At 37.2% G+C, this 17068-nt stretch overlaps 2 protein-coding genes across 5 annotated transcripts in view; one reads left to right on the top strand and one right to left on the bottom strand.

Moving 5' to 3' along the window:
* Positions 1-17068, bottom strand: part of CDH17 (cadherin 17) — a 322180-nt gene that overhangs the window by 111899 nt on the left and 193213 nt on the right. The gene's annotated exons all lie outside the window — the stretch shown is intronic.
* TMEM67 (transmembrane protein 67) overlaps positions 1-17068 on the top strand; it is a 50641-nt gene that overhangs the window by 19375 nt on the left and 14198 nt on the right. For all 4 annotated transcript variants that reach the window (XM_075213789.1, XM_075213790.1, XM_075213788.1 and 1 more), the window contains 7 exons: positions 630-695; positions 1545-1701; positions 9676-9799; positions 10756-10861; positions 13169-13225; positions 13303-13401; positions 16508-16606. In XM_075213789.1, the coding sequence (XP_075069890.1) occupies positions 630-695; positions 1545-1701; positions 9676-9799; positions 10756-10861; positions 13169-13225; positions 13303-13401; positions 16508-16606 (708 nt within the window). The remainder of the gene's footprint in view (positions 1-629; positions 696-1544; positions 1702-9675; positions 9800-10755; positions 10862-13168; positions 13226-13302; positions 13402-16507; positions 16607-17068) is intronic.

Below are 17068 nucleotides of genomic sequence, written 5' to 3' on the forward strand. Positions count from 1 at the left end.
AAAACAATGGAAAGAGAAGTGAAAATGTTATCTTTAGATGAACTTATTTTTTTTCCTTTAAAGGGTACTATAATTAATATAATGTATTAGATTTGGGATTAAGTTTTTTTTATAGCATTTCTCATTAGTAACTATCCATAAAAATGTTTTCAGTAAATTTAAACGGCATTTATTAGTCCTGTTACTGCATGGTAAGAGTTGGAGTATTGGTACAAAAGTTATTGTATGTTTTGTACTGTCCTAGTGAATGGTTTTGCACTTTGCAAGATGTAACTCATATAATATATGAAGACTATAATTATATATATATACAGGTATGTGGATCTATCATCTGGAATGCTTTCTAGTATCTTAAATCAAATGTAGAAATGATTCCTGGCTCCCCCCACACAGCCCCTGTTCTTTCCCAACCATTAATTAGCAGTGAGTGACAGAGGTGCTCAGTAATCAAGTCTCTGTGTGCTCTAATCACAAAGCAGCAGCAATTGTTTACGTCTTTCTGGTTAATGGGTTTCCATCTAAAACATCTTGTTCTTGTACCTCTTATCAATTTCATTTTGTGCCTTCTGGTATTATGACAATGATTCTAAAACGGATTATATTAATAATGCAGTTTATTTCCTTCACAGCTCTGTCCTGACATTGACAAACGGTTGGATGATGCATTCAATTTTGGAACAACATATGAACAAAATGTAAGAACAAGAAGACACTGCTCACTTGGTTGTGGTAATGATATATTATTATTATTTCACAAGTACAGGGTTCCTCTTCTATAATCAATTATCCCTGGAAATAAGTGACATTTCAGTGAGTACCTCAACGCTAAAATAGTCGGTGAAAACCAGCCATAGATTATGTCCCTTCTACCCAGTTCATTAGTTGACCCTAGGGGGTATATTTACTAAACTGCGGGTTTGAAAAGGTTCTAGCTGTCATTTTGTAGAATGTACTAAATAAATGATAACTAGAATCTGGTTGCTATAGGCAACGTCTCCATTTTTTTTCAAACCCGTGGTTTAGTAAATATACTCCTAGGATTCTTATTTTGACCTCCACTCACACTGGGTGCTGCTAATTACATTGATGTTAATCCCTGCCTCTGTTCAGGTCAGGATTTCTCACCTATGGTATTATGTCTCCTCTTAGTTAGTGGTTATACTTTCATTACCAGTACATGTAGTCAGCATGGCCGGTGAGGCTAGTTGCTTTTGCTACCTATGTAGAAATGTTTGTCCCAATTGACTGGCAGTTGGAATGTCCTGTTACTAGGGGTGTGTTGCATTATTCTTTAGGAGATTTCAGGTTTAGTAAGAATTACTTCTTACGCATAGGTTGTTAATAAAAATTACTGTACTAATGCAAGCTATGTGTACTATAAAGCTAGTAAGACTACCTCCGATACTGGTCACTTTATGACTCTGATCATGTTACATTGTCCTAGGCAAATGTCAGAAGAAAAAATATGGCTTCACATGTTAATCCGCTAATGCTAACTATTAAAATGTTCCTGTTTCCAAATGTTTTCTCTTAATTGTGTCTAGTGTGAACTATCTGTCTCCAAGATCCTCCGTGACTTTCCTGAGCCTGTGTTCTATGATGTGTATCTAACTTACTGGGGGGGTGATCAACAGCAGAACATCTGGCCTGTGCCTGTCCTAAACCACAATTTGCAACACAATGACCTATTTGTTAATATAGGTAAGTCCTCAAGCTAATTAAAATACAGCAGGTGAAATAAGTATTGAACACATCCACATTTTTCTCAGTAAATATATATTTAATTTGGGTATTGTAATGAAATTTACACCAAATGTCAGCAACAACGCTTGCAATCCACACATGCAAAGAAATCAAACCATAGATGTTAGGCCTAGATTCACTGCACAAATTGAAGAACACAGTGTCACCAAATAAGACTTTGCGCTGCTACCCGGTACTTTAGGGCTTTATAAATGGGAGCCACTGTTTTCAAATGAATGCCTTGTCAGTAAATGAGTTTCTGAACATTGCATTTATCTGGCTGGAACAATGTGGCGTTATATAATCCCCACATGGCCACTGTTAAAGTATTTTTTCCTTTTCTCCTTTTTGGGTTACAATCTCCTTAATATACTGGCAAATATATGTATGACCATTTAATACCGTTAACAACTCCTCGCAAAAGGTATTTCTGAATTAACCCATGAAATATCATTTTTATATTTCTTTATATCAACAAGTTTCAAGAATAATCACGACAAGATATAGAATTTGTTTAAAGTGTGTTGTATTATATTATAGAACAATAAACAGCGTAACAATATTGTACACACAATATAGATTTAGTGCAATATATATCATACTTATTGCCTGTAATATAGATATATATGTAATTGTGTGTATTTTGACTAACTATTGTCTAAAGGTGTGTGTGTGTGTGTGTGTGTGCATTGTGTAGTGAAGGGGGGGGGGGGGGGGAGAATCCATACAGACCACAAACATACCTCACTTAAAGTCTAGCGGCCATTTTCAAGCACATGGTTTCAACCAGTTCAAACTACTACACTTTCTATGCATAAACCAACATAACCTGCACTTTCTATGCATATCTAACAATCTGATCACTTAACCACAATCTGATCACTTCCTAATCCATCACTTTCTATGCAATGTAGTCACCATCCAAAATGGCTGACTTGCCATGCTTGTAGGCCCACAAGGCCTACTAAACAATTACAGTTACTAAACAATGTGAACTCAGTACAGACCCATTACTCATTACAAGCAGTATTTAGCCAATCCACCACAAATAGCTCTATATTCAGCAGAAAACGCACAATGTCCACTGGCCAATTTTAACACCTGATATTTCACACATAGCACAAACGTCTCCATTCCCAAAGCCTAACAAATCGATCCAAATTCAAACACAAATGCTATCATTTATCCCAACCAGGATCCAGACTATGTATAGTACAGCACTCCACAAGTCACAGCACAGCATTAACTATGTATAAACACAAATGCTTTCATTTATCCCAACCAGGCATGCATTTATGTAACTCTGTCCATATAACTCTGTCCATATCAATCCAATCAATCCAAACTTTCATTCTCACTTACTCATGTCCTCCATTCAACAACACATTATAACATGCTCACACTCACCTTTCATGCCATGCACACTCCATACTAGTCAGGGCCTAAGGCCTGCTCACCTAGGAGCAGCAGGCCGTCTGCTCCCTCTGTTCCAGCACCAGGTATAGTGAGATTAATTCTCTGTGTACAGTGTAGGCCCCCTCTTGTGGGCGGAGTCTACAAGCTTGCTATAGGCTTTCATATGCTAACTACAGACCAAATGTTCAAGCCTGTTTATAACTCATAGTCCCAGGTGGGGGGAGGATTTTCATGTGCACAGTCACCTTTCAATTCAATTGTGGCTGAATCTCTGTTATATATTATAAAATTAAGCATAAATAATATATTATTTATGCACTCTTTATCATTCCCCCTGATGTCAGTTTTCTGTCATTACAGTTAGACTGACAGATATCTGTTGTCATCTCTTATCAGTGTCCCTAGTGTTCCTAGTGATTGTATGTAACATGTATGAGTGTGTGTGAACAGGTGGTCAATAGGGCTAATATATATATTTTTTAGTTTGGAATTAATTATGGTAAGGCAATTTTTAGCACAAATATCAAGAAAGAATGGGGGAAGACGCTAATGGATCTTCTACGTTGCCATGTCTGATGAAAAAACCTAGTCTTAGGAGAAAAAATCAACACATGTCAAGGTACTCCCCAATAAATTATCCCTCAACAAATAAATCTAAGGTCCGAAGGTTGTTCCATCTTTGGTGTCTCTTCATGATGTCATCATCTTCGCCAAGTACAATGGGGGGGTCTTGTGGGGTACAGTCATCTTTGACATCTGGTTTGGATCTCATCTGTGTCCAAGTCCTGCCATTCTGTGTCCTTAACGACCATCTCAGGATCTCGTGTCATCTGTCAGGGATATCATTTGCTACAGCTGGGCACCGTCTTAATTCTCATCCATCCTGTAGGAAAGAAAAGAAAAATATCAGTTGTTTTGAAATTTTTACTTTTTCCTACCCATCTGTCGTTTCTGCGTCCGGTCCACTTGTAGCATTTCGATAACCTCTGCAGCTGTCCACTTCTTGGTTCCTAATATGGGAAGAAAAACAAAAATACTCTTCTGGGAATTCTCCCTTCCGAGCATGGTTAGAATCCTATCCCGTCCCCTCTGATGACTTACGAATTTCATTCCAGGTGTTACCATCATTATGGAATTGAAAAAAACAAACATTTTTCTGTCTTTTGCGAGTATTATGGACCAAACTTCACATATTTTTGACCACTAGGTGGCGCCAGGGATCTGTAGACTGACTTATCTTATTACAATACCATAAAAATTCCTTCAAAGTTTCCATGTACCTGGGAAACTCAAATTTTTATACCTTTCTTAGCATTACCATTATCCCCCTTTTTCTCATTTCCAATGATCTATGTATCAGTTGGGAAGGAGAAACAAAGGAATCCTGTTCTTAGTTACCTGCAGAGACAGAAAGAAATGTGAGTATACATAATACATTTATGTCACATAACGTCATCTTACCTAATCATATCTCCAAGGACACACGATGTTTAGAGATTTACCCATTTAGTATATTGGTGATGGCAATTTCCCTCTAAAGAACCTCTTTAAACACTTAAAAGCATTAGACATTTTGTACATAACCATCTTTGCTGGGTAGCGGATCTGTATATCCACTACTGATGTTCTCTCTCTAAGAAAGAAAACTGATTTAGGCACATTATTGCCCCTACTGGCCAGCAAAGATTAATGCAACAAAATCACTAAACCACCATTTTGTTTTATCAGTCCCCCTGATCCTGGTGAATAAAACTACTACTCACTGGGGTTTATTTTATTTAACTCGGTTTTATGGGTATTTATGAACACAAACTTTAGAAATTTGTGTCTGTCATCACCAAGCACTAATACTCATACCCTGGGTTTCTCCTTGGCTCTAGTTTACCATGTCTACATACAATTGTGTTTTTTCCTACCTAGTCCTTATGTAATGATACAACAGTTCTGATGGCATTTATCAGTTGCTGTGTAACCTTACATAAGTGGAAATTTCATGTCACATTTTTGAGTGGCATATACCACTGTGCATTAGGATCCACCTTTTTATCCCTAGGCAATAAAACACATTACCATTATCCAGGGGTTTCATTAATTCTAATGCTACATGTTGCCAAACACCTCCAAAATAATGACATGTAAAATTATCAGATCTATATTTTATCCCGCCCATTTCCAGAGTACAAACTCTGATGAAGGGGCTGCAATATATATTTGTAACCACTAGGTAGTGTGTCTGTTACCAATATTATTTGTTCTTACCAATATACCATTATAACTTACCTGTATATACCTGGGTTTTTAAAATGAGTAGGATTTTAAATACCACCTCTCTCTATTATCCCATATGTCCTCATATACAGTTTTAAAACAAATGCATATATATCTCAGACATTGCAAGGGCTAAATCAATTTTCATTTGTTGACATAACAGCAAGGACGTCTCCTTGTATACATTCAACTATCTCCAATGTCAAAACCCAAATTTTACTTATTATTCCCTATTACTTATGTTACAAGGGCAATTAAGTGTTCAATGCTCTGAGTACATATAATACCTTATTTCTCAGAATTTATAATGTAATGTTTTTTTTACCATCTAAAATCAAGTCTTTTGCAGCCATTTACATACCTACCTGTGGCCTGCTTTACTAAAAGACCTTGATTTAGACATACTACATCTGTGGCATCTTGAATAATATAAATATTCATATTTTACCTGCCGCGACCTGTGATATGGTCCACGTAATTACACCTAGCTTATCAATACATAACCTGATTATAAGCTTACTACTGGTGATCACTATACGTTTTAGCAGGGTTAAACACACAGGTTAAACATACCACACTTTGCGAGTTTCCAAAGTAATTAAAAAAATAAAATCCATATGTTCCATGTTATAGACTTGTGTGTTAATAATGTGTGTGAGTATCCCCCTGTCTACTGAGTGGAAATGCTGTTCTCAATCGTATAATGATTGGTAAATTCGTTTTGCAGATCTGGTTGCACCCAGCCAAAATCGCTAATAATGGCTTTACCGGGGAACCATTGCGCATGATCCGCTCATAATTTAAGTGTCGCCGTAGCCGTACCCACTAAACAACTGTCATAGGCGTGTTTCTACAGAAGTTACATATCGGAATGCCTCTATGGATTACCTAGTATACTTAATCTACAAGATACAAGCAACTTGATCTATCCATATAACATAAAAATATTGTATCAACCCAAAGTAACTATCGGCGTATAATACAATTTGCGCCTTTTTCGCTATTTTCATCACGGCGAATAATACGCACCCGTGACATCTCCGATGTACTTTAGAGACATCTCTCTACACAATCTTCCAAACAATCACCTCCTACCACTACAATACAGGACAGGGTGTCCCAGCTTTCACGCTTATGCGTTCCTGCTAAGAATCCGTGAGCGCTACTCCCGCGATTCTTTTGTTTGACAGGGTTCTATATTACCCAGATTTCACACACCCCTTCACAAAAACCGCCAAGTATCCAAAACTACCTCTCCAAACCTATTCTGTAGACAAGGTGTAATTATTATGTGATTTAAATGATCCCTAATTATCACATAACTTGCAAATTTGGTTATGCAAAAAGTCCTAATTAAAATATAAATTTCCACAGGAGAAGTTATAACTAAATTTGATTCTGGGGATTAAAAAGGAAGGATTTTCTCCTGAGTATCTGTCCCCCCAGTCCACAGAATCAGATTGAAACTATAAATATAACCGCTAAGTAAACACAAGTCCTTCCAACTACCCTGTATTATAAGTGAAGACAAAGCAATAGCCATCTTAGTACACCTAAAAATACAGAATTGTTCAACAGATACATACAACTCCCGTTATTAAACGTCTATTTGCCAACACATTATGAAAATTAAAAATCATAATCTAGATTCGCTGTAATTAATTATTTATCTTTCAGGACACAGATGAAACAATGTTACTTGTCAAAACCGCTTTCTAGAAAAGGCGTACGGTAATATCACACAAATATTACCACCTTCGTTCCCGCCCCTCTATCAAACAAAAAAAGTTTACAATATAACAGTAATTTCACCACTATATCTTCAAAAAAATTATATAAAAAAAACAGTTCGGGCTGGAGCTCGCCATTGGGAAAGTATATTCCTTTTCTCCTTTTTGGGTTACAATCTCCTTAATATACTGGCAAATATATGTATGACCATTTAATACCGTTAACAACTCCTCGCAAAAGGTATTTCTGAATTAACCCATGAAATATCATTTTTATATTTCTTTATATCAACAAGTTTCAAGAATAATCACGACAAGATATAGAATTTGTTTAAAGTGTGTTGTATTATATTATAGAACAATAAACAGCGTAACAATATTGTACACACAATATAGATTTAGTGCAATATATATCATACTTATTGCCTGTAATATAGATATATATGTAATTGTGTGTATTTTGACTAACTATTGTCTAAAGGTGTGTGTGTGTGTGTGTGTGTGTGTGTGTGCATTGTGTAGTGAAGGGGGGGGGGGGAGAATCCATACAGACCACAAACATACCTCACTTAAAGTCTAGCGGCCATTTTCAAGCACATGGTTTCAACCAGTTCAAACTACTACACTTTCTATGCATAAACCAACATAACCTGCACTTTCTATGCATATCTAACAATCTGATCACTTAACCACAATCTGATCACTTCCTAATCCATCACTTTCTATGCAATGTAGTCACCATCCAAAATGGCTGACTTGCCATGCTTGTAGGCCCACAAGGCCTACTAAACAATTACAGTTACTAAACAATGTGAACTCAGTACAGACCCATTACTCATTACAAGCAGTATTTAGCCAATCCACCACAAATAGCTCTATATTCAGCAGAAAACGCACAATGTCCACTGGCCAATTTTAACACCTGATATTTCACACATAGCACAAACGTCTCCATTCCCAAAGCCTAACAAATCGATCCAAATTCAAACACAAATGCTATCATTTATCCCAACCAGGATCCAGACTATGTATAGTACAGCACTCCACAAGTCACAGCACAGCATTAACTATGTATAAACACAAATGCTTTCATTTATCCCAACCAGGCATGCATTTATGTAACTCTGTCCATATAACTCTGTCCATATCAATCCAATCAATCCAAACTTTCATTCTCACTTACTCATGTCCTCCATTCAACAACACATTATAACATGCTCACACTCACCTTTCATGCCATGCACACTCCATACTAGTCAGGGCCTAAGGCCTGCTCACCTAGGAGCAGCAGGCCGTCTGCTCCCTCTGTTCCAGCACCAGGTATAGTGAGATTAATTCTCTGTGTACAGTGTAGGCCCCCTCTTGTGGGCGGAGTCTACAAGCTTGCTATAGGCTTTCATATGCTAACTACAGACCAAATGTTCAAGCCTGTTTATAACTCATAGTCCCAGGTGGGGGGAGGATTTTCATGTGCACAGTCACCTTTCAATTCAATTGTGGCTGAATCTCTGTTATATATTATAAAATTAAGCATAAATAATATATTATTTATGCACTCTTTATCAGCCACCAACCTTATTGCTGTTGATGTTTTAATTAAATAAATTCTCAGTATAATAATAATGTTTTTTGGGTTTTTTTTGATGGCTGTGTTTTCTGTCATGGATTTATTTACAATGTATTCGTTTACTATATTAATAGCATCTCATTTTGTTATTGTTATTCTGTCAGCCATTCTATCACAGCATCTATTAAACTCTGCACAAATCTGTGTTGTAAATACAATTCTCTTGGCATTTGGGCATAATTCATTGTTGCTTCTTAAACCTCAACTCCTCTGTGTGCAGTATTATAAATAGCATTGCAATATATATAGTGTATTTCAGCCTGGAGCCTAAATGACTGAGCTGCTGTTGAACCGATTTGGAATAAATAATATGTTCTTTAATTAATTAATAATTAATTTAATTAATTACTTTAATTTTGGAAGGGAGCTAGATAGTCCTGGTGAATTGAAGGGACATTTGTCAATGTCTCAACAAAGTTCTGCTTGTAAGATGAACAGCAGTCTGACTTTTATATAAGTTTCATGAAGAGCAGCTAAGCCTGTTTTTACATTGCTACAATACTTTGAAATTGAAGCTTTGCAGTATTGTTATAAAAGAAAGCAGTACAAACATAAAACATGATCATATGTAGTTTAATTGCTTATAGTTATTATAATAGCTGTTATAACTCATAAACTAGAAATACTGCATATACATTGCTGGGAGAGATTTGAACAGTGCTCCTGACACAGATTAATATACTCATACAGATTATATTCCTTTTTTTTATTCTGTTAAAATCATAGTTCCTATAGAAAGGTTACAGGTTTAAGGGATGTGTTTAGTATTGGCACGAAATTGATGAGGGTAATTGCAAGACATGAGTTTGGAACATGTTTTCTGCCTAATTATGAATCCAGACCTGCTGATGGTGTCTCTAATCATGATGTGTTTTTAATTCACTGCCCAAGAAAGTAATATTAACAATTGGTTGCTGACGCGTCGAATGTTCTTGGTTGACACGCTGAGTGGGCGAGAAAATGATTTAAGCAGTTTACCTCGAGTAATCCGAGTCGCCAGTAGGATCACAATGAGGTAAAGTAAATTAATGTTTTCTAAGAAGATTACATTTAAAGTGTAACAGTCACCTACCCTCTGTAAGGAAAGCCATTTTGTTGTGTGAATATTTAGCAATTCACTAGAGACTAGTGTGCTTGGTTGCATAATGAGAGGAATCAGTAGGAGAAAGAAAGAAGTAATAATACCACTGTATAGGTCATTGGTACGGCTTCATCTAGAATACTGTGTTCAGTTCTGGAGGCTGTATCTCCAGAAGGATATAAATACATTAGAGACTGTACAAAGAAGGGCAAATAAAATAGTGCATGGTCTACAGCACAAAACTTACCCAGAAAGATTAAAAGATCTTAATATATATAGTTTGGGGTAGAGAAGGGAAAGGGGGACATGATAGAAACTTTCAAATATATCAAGGGTTTTAACAAGGTACAGGAGGGAAACATTCTTCAAAGGAAGAGAAGTATTACAACACGAGGACATGCACTGACACTGGAGGGAAGTAGGTTCAGAGGAAATTTCAGGAAAAACTACTTTACAGAAAGGGTAGTGGATAAGTGGAATAGCCTCCCATCAGAGGTGGTAGAGCCTAATAGAGTAGAGCAATTTAAACATGCTTGGGATAGACATATGGATATCCTTACAAAGAATAAAGGATCAAATAGGGTTTGAGGTTGCCATAGGTTAAAAATTGGGCAGACTAGATGGGCCAAGTGATTCTTATCTGTCGTAAAATTCTATGTTTCTATGTGACATCACTGAAGCACAAAATATCTGCCTGCACTAAGTACCAGACTCATATCACTTGCTTCTAGCTACTACTTGGAATATTTATATAGATTGGCTCAGCCCACAAAATGGCTGCCTCCTCCTGTCTGTAGGCAACAGGTTCACTTTATTGTAAAGTTTAAATATCTATTCGTAATAGCAACATTACTTCTAGAATTAATTAGAAAGAATTTTGTGCTTCACAGTATCTGCCTTGTCCCCGGTACGCACAGAGGAACAATATACCCTCCATTGATGACTGTCGAATACAAAGATATACAAGTACACAATCCAGTCAGCCAAATTGTAAAGGTACAGCTTTATTTAAAATAATCCTGACAATTAGGCCTAATAAGTGGGCCCTGAATCCTATGTTTTACTCCTTCATGAGACAAGGCAATATCAAGTCTCCCTATAACATGTACTTCCAGATGTTTCAAATTATTACAGTATATATTTTATTTTTGGAATTCGATAAGGGCAATATATTTTGTATTGTTGATTAAGAATAGCAATTCCAATAGAGATTAAAAGAAAAGGCTGTGAACATTTGGAGACATTTCTGAAAACTGGTATTAGTGCACAGAAACGTGCTTCAACTCAAAGCGACCAATCGGATGTTTGCTTTCATTTTCTTTCTTTTTTTCTTAACTTAAAACTTTTATTGACCTTTGCAACAGATACACCAAAGAGAAAAGATAACATTGGGGTACAAAGAATTTTACCAGTATATCTGAGATCTCCACATAGACGGGTTTCCATTAGTAATGTCCTCTGAGCACTTATTAATGCTGTTTTTAATTTTTGCTGGGGAAATGGAATGGGAGGGCAGAAACGGGGTAAAGCAAAAGAAGGGTGATACTGAGAGGGGCGTCCTGGTGTAAGTTAAGACCATACCTGGGGTTGGGGGGTTGAGAAAGTGAAACCATAGGTTAAATTTTTTTGTGATATTAGGCAAGGAATTATTGAGTAAGCTTGTTATGAATTCCATAGAGGAAACATGTTATAAACGGTTTATCAGAGCAGGTCTTGAGGGTGGAATAGGAGTTTTCCACTCTCTGGCAATCAACGATTTAGAAGCGGTACAGGCGTACAAGATCAATAGATCAACATGTTTGTTTGTGGAAACAATGGAGTAAATTTATCAAGCTGCGGGTTTGAAAAAGTGGAGGTGTTGCCTATAGCAACCAATCGGATTCTAGCTGTCATTTTATAGAATTTACTAAATAAATGATAACTAGTGTCTGGTTGCTATAGGCAACATCTACACTTTGCAAACCCGCAGCTTGATAAATTTACCCCAATGGTTCTGTTTAGGAGGAGCGTGGATGGATCACTTGGTAATCGGACCCTATTGACCTGCTCAATAAGAGTGATAGTGGTGTTTCAAAAACGCTGTATGATGGGGCAATCATATATGAAGGAATGTGCCAACATTGCCACAGTTTCTCCAACATAGATCAGAAGATCAGGGATAAATACAGTGAATCTTGTCCGGTACCAAGTACCATCTTGTGTATATTTTATGAGTTCTCACAAATTCGAACATTAATAGAGAGTTTAGTGGTTCATTATTTATGGAGGACCACTCCTCGTTGTCCAGCGATATCCCAAGTTCTCTCTCCCAGGCTATCTCATGCGGTTCTCGTAGGGGTGCTTCAGCTTAAGATATTAATATAGAATTGTATATAATGGAAATTGTGCCCTATCTGCCAACACTATAAATACAGTTTCTTTCGAATGGAGATAGTTTGCGTAGGAACTTTGAATGGGTCTGAAATTGGATGAAACCACAAATTTGTAGGTATTAAAAGTGAAGGGACAGAGGGAGGGAGTATTGTTCTTGCATTTCAGCAAAATAGAAGAACGAAAATTCTCCCATGATGTGTACAAATCTTTCAATATATCTGTTTCTCCATGGTGTGATTATAATATTTACGTTACCAGGTGGGAATAGTGGGTGTTTCCAAATCGTAGATAATCGTGATGGATATGGTACTAGACCAAAGTGTTTATTTGCCCTATTCCTGGCTGTGAGAGTAAAGTGAATAACGGTCATTATAGGCCGAGGCTGGTCTGCAGGCTTTATGTAACCATGGGAGGTAACTCACTCCAACCTCTGGAACATTCTCTATGTTGATCCACTTTTTAAGATCCGGATTGGAATGCCATGAGGTAACGTGATTAAGTTTCATTGCATAATAATAGTTCTGAAGGAAAGGGCCGCCGTTTTCTGATGACTTAGCCAATGTGGCTACACTAATTCTTGGTTTCTTGCCCTCCCCATATAAATTTATTACACATTGTTTGCTTTCATTTTATAAACCATTATAAACCATTTTTCTAAACTACAAAAGTGAAAGCGTTAATCTGATTGTTGGATATTCGTTACAACGAGTTTTCTGCACCAGTACTCTAGTGTCCCCCTATTGCAAAAATATATGGGATTGGAAAGGTAAAACGTAAATTCAGCAAATATACTAAAACCTGTAATATGTTAGGTAAAATGTGTGCTAGTTCTGTGCTGGTTGCATAAAGATGTTGTTTTTAGTATTGTGACATTTGTGACACACTATTGCATCTAGATTTTAATTGACACACTTTGCGTTTCCATTTCAGGTTTCCTTTTCAGTTCATTATGAAATGAATCAGTCTGACTCTCTCATCCAAACAGATGTAAGTGATCAGTGATTGGATTACGGGTGTCTTTGCTTCTTGTGTCCATGTGATACATATCACCCTTCTTCTTGCAGGTGGCAATAGGTGTTCTTGGTGGACTGGCCGTACTGTGCTCCCTTCTCAAAACTGCAGCCTGGAAAAGAAGGATTGGTAGCCAAGTCATCGACTTGCAGGTGGAATACTTGTGGAAATTAGTTTATTGGCTCCCATCATCATCATCATCATCATCATTTATTTATATAGCGCTAGTAATTCTGCAGCGTTGTACAGAGCGTATTTGTCATTCACATCAGTCGTTGCCCCAATGGAACTTACAGTCTAAATTCTCTAACACACACACACACGCAAACAAACACACTAGGGTCAATTTTGATAGCAGCCAATTAATCTACTAGTATGTTTTTGGAGTGTGGGAGGAAACCCACGCAAACACAGGGAGGACATACAAACTCCACACAGATAAGACCTTGGTCCGGAATCGAGGAAGAAGTGCTAACCACTAAAGCTGGGTACACACTGCCTAATTTTCCACCAACTTTTTTTTTTTTTTAAGTTTTATTTTGCAAGGTCATGATAACAACAGGGAACGAATGACAAAGTGCATACTGATAACAAAAGTAGTCAGGAAGTAACAATATCAACAACCAGCATAGAACATGTGAAGGCACTAAGTCAATCAATCAAACAATTTTAGTAGTAACAGATGACCTAAGGTTTTTATAAAAAGAGGAAGAAAGAAAGAGAGAAATGAGAGAGAAGAGGTTTCCACCAACTTTTTATGTCGATCGATTTAACATCCGATCAATGGTCCGATCGCTCAATCTATAGACTACATACACACTAGCCTTGTTTTAAATGATAAATGGAAGAGCGACCGTCCCAATAACGACTTTTACAGCCATGTTGTCGTGAACAATGATTTAAATTTTGTACACACTGAAGCGACATTTGTGGGTCATGTAACAATATACCAAAGACATTAGCATAAGGGGCAGAGCTTTTAGTATAGTTAACACCCAAAAACGCGTAAAAACAGAAGACAACGGTGTCTCTCATTCATTCATTCTCTTTTCCCTACAATGGATACAGTAGAAGAACAACAAGCATCTGCACTTTTCCTGCTTGCTGTGGCAAGAAGGCTGCAGGTACGGAACCGAAGAGAAAGGAGGAGAAATAATAGATCTTGTTGGAGCAAAGATTGGTTCAAGAGGAGAGACACATTCTCTCATATGCCCCTTTACACAAGTGTAATGATCTGCCACCAGACAGGTACAATACACTTGTATACAAAACACAAACAACGTGTGTATTCTAGTACAGTACATGGACACTAATAGAATTAGCCTAGGGACCTAATTAAGAAGGCAGATATAGGAAATACACATAAAAATGTTTTTTTTTGTATAACACTCCACTTTATTAAACTGGCTGCCATATGCTAGACATATCAATGCAATAGACTACTGCTGTTGCTATTCCGTTACAATCATCTAATTAACAAGTCAGTGATGTGTGGACACCGCACCACGTGGGACAGGTACAGGCATCTGAAATTTCCATACACACGCCCCCGACGGAGCCCCAGCGCGAGGAAGTATCGCTAGATTATTGTGAATCGATCGTAAATTTTTACACACTACACGATGTAAAGGCAATTGGAGCGAAAATATTGAACGCTACGACCAACTAAGTGAGGCGACCCAACTTTCGAACGAGCGGTCGTATGTCGGCTGGTTGAAGCGATTATTGGATGAAAAACCTGTAGTGTGTACCCAGCTTAAGCCACCGTGCTGCCCCAATTCTATTATACATCATCAAGCAAAACCGTCTCTAACTGCATTTTAGAACCTGTTTGCTTTAAATATCTAAAACAATAATAATTAGATAATAGAATTATAACAGGATTTAATTTGGGATTCTGTACCCTCAGAACCTTATAAATGTCACGCACCCCACTTTTTTTTATAATTTTTCCCCTCTCACATTTGGTTTCAGAACCTTATATTTCAGATAAAGGCAGTTTATTTAAATAGGAAGAAAATAATGTTACGCTCTTAAATATTTGTGTTCTAACCAATAATTATTGACTTTTTTGTGATTGATTTTTAATCACTAAGGAAACTTGAGGAAATAGATCTAGGAGTCACTATTTCAGGTGGCCTAGAGGTAGGTAAGCAACGTAACAAAGCAATGAGAAAGGCAAGTCAGATGTTTGGTTGCATAGAGAGTGGAATCAGTAGCAGAAAGAAACTGTATAGGTCATTGGTACGGCCTCATCTAGAATACTGTTTTCAGTTCTGGAGGACATAGCTCCGGAAGGATATAAATACATTAGATACTGTACAAAGGAGGGCAACTATAACGATGCATGGTCCACATCACAAAACTTAACCGGAAAGACTAAAAGATCTTAATATATGTGTTTGGAGCAGAGAAGGAAACAGGGGGACATGATCAAAACTTTAAAATACATCATGGGTTTAACAGTGTACATGAGGGAAACATTCTTCAAAGGAAGATAAGTATTAGAACACGAGGACATGCACTGGCACTGGAGGGAAGTAGGTTCAGAGGAAATTTGAGGAAGGGGTAGTGGATAAGTGGAATAGCCTCCCATCAGAGGTGGTAGAGACTAATACAGTAGAGCATTTTAAACATGCTTGGGATAGACATAAGGATGTCCTTACAAAGATTAAAGGATCAAATAGGGTTTGAGGTTACCATATGTTAAAAATTAGCAGACTAGATGGGCCAAGTGGTTCTTGTCTGCTGTCTATGTTTCTATGTAAGTACAGAATGAATGACGAACGTGAAAGCGAGTACAGAAAAGGCGTGTTTACGCAAATGCGGCTCATGCAGACCTCACGAACCACGCATATATGCCTGTTAGGGGGTTTATCTTTTGCACCTGCTATATATATTACTTATCATAAACCAGGCGCTGATGTGGACGGCTTTGCATGTGGGTGGAAATACGCTACTTTTACTTGCTTTCTTGTTTTAATGAGTCGTTAACTCCTAATTTGCGTCCAGTTGTGCATCAACCCCAATGTTTAACAAAGTAAGCATATTGCGTTCCCTACAAATATTAAAAGTTAGACTGCAAAATAAAAAAAAGTTATTCCAACAACTTATAGAGAAAATGTGAAAATTGGTTTTGTCCTGTGGGGCGAAACACGTGGTCCTAAAAGAGTCAAAGATTTGTTAACACGTAAATATAAGTTATACACGTTTTGATCTAAGTGTTAATGTAAAAAACAAGTGATTGTTCATTTTCAGACAGTGATCCAATTCTTGATTATATACGCTGGAGTTTTGGCCAACGTGTTTTTTACGGTGACGGCTGGCACTGGGCTTTACTGGCTCCTCTTGTTCAAAGTAAGTGTTTTATTTCTATAGCTTCCTTTTGTTTCTTATTCCTAGTAACACCTTATTGATTTATAATTTTACAAATTTGATTTATCTATATTAGTAATTTAAAAGCAACCTACTATGAGTTACAGTCTGTATCAGTAATGGTTTAATTGCTGAACATGACTTCCCTTTATTAAAACCGACTGACAGCCATTTAGTAAGTGGAGATTATCTTTGCAATGTAACTGGAGGCACAGATTGGCCAATCATATGACTTTGTGTCAAGTAAGAAATTAGTATGAATCACGCCTGCAGAGTTATACGAGTTCTGTAGATTTGGGAACTGAAATGACTATTACACCTAAACCTTGTAAAGCAAAAGGGAAATAATAACATACAGTATAGCAAATACCAGAAGTCACTTATAAAGCTCAAAATAGCCAAGATGGTCGCGCCATGTGCCTTGACTTGTGTGATTGCGCCAAG

Source organism: Mixophyes fleayi, chromosome 5, assembly GCF_038048845.1.
Source record: "Mixophyes fleayi isolate aMixFle1 chromosome 5, aMixFle1.hap1, whole genome shotgun sequence".
NCBI classification, from domain to species: Eukaryota; Metazoa; Chordata; class Amphibia; order Anura; family Limnodynastidae; genus Mixophyes; species Mixophyes fleayi.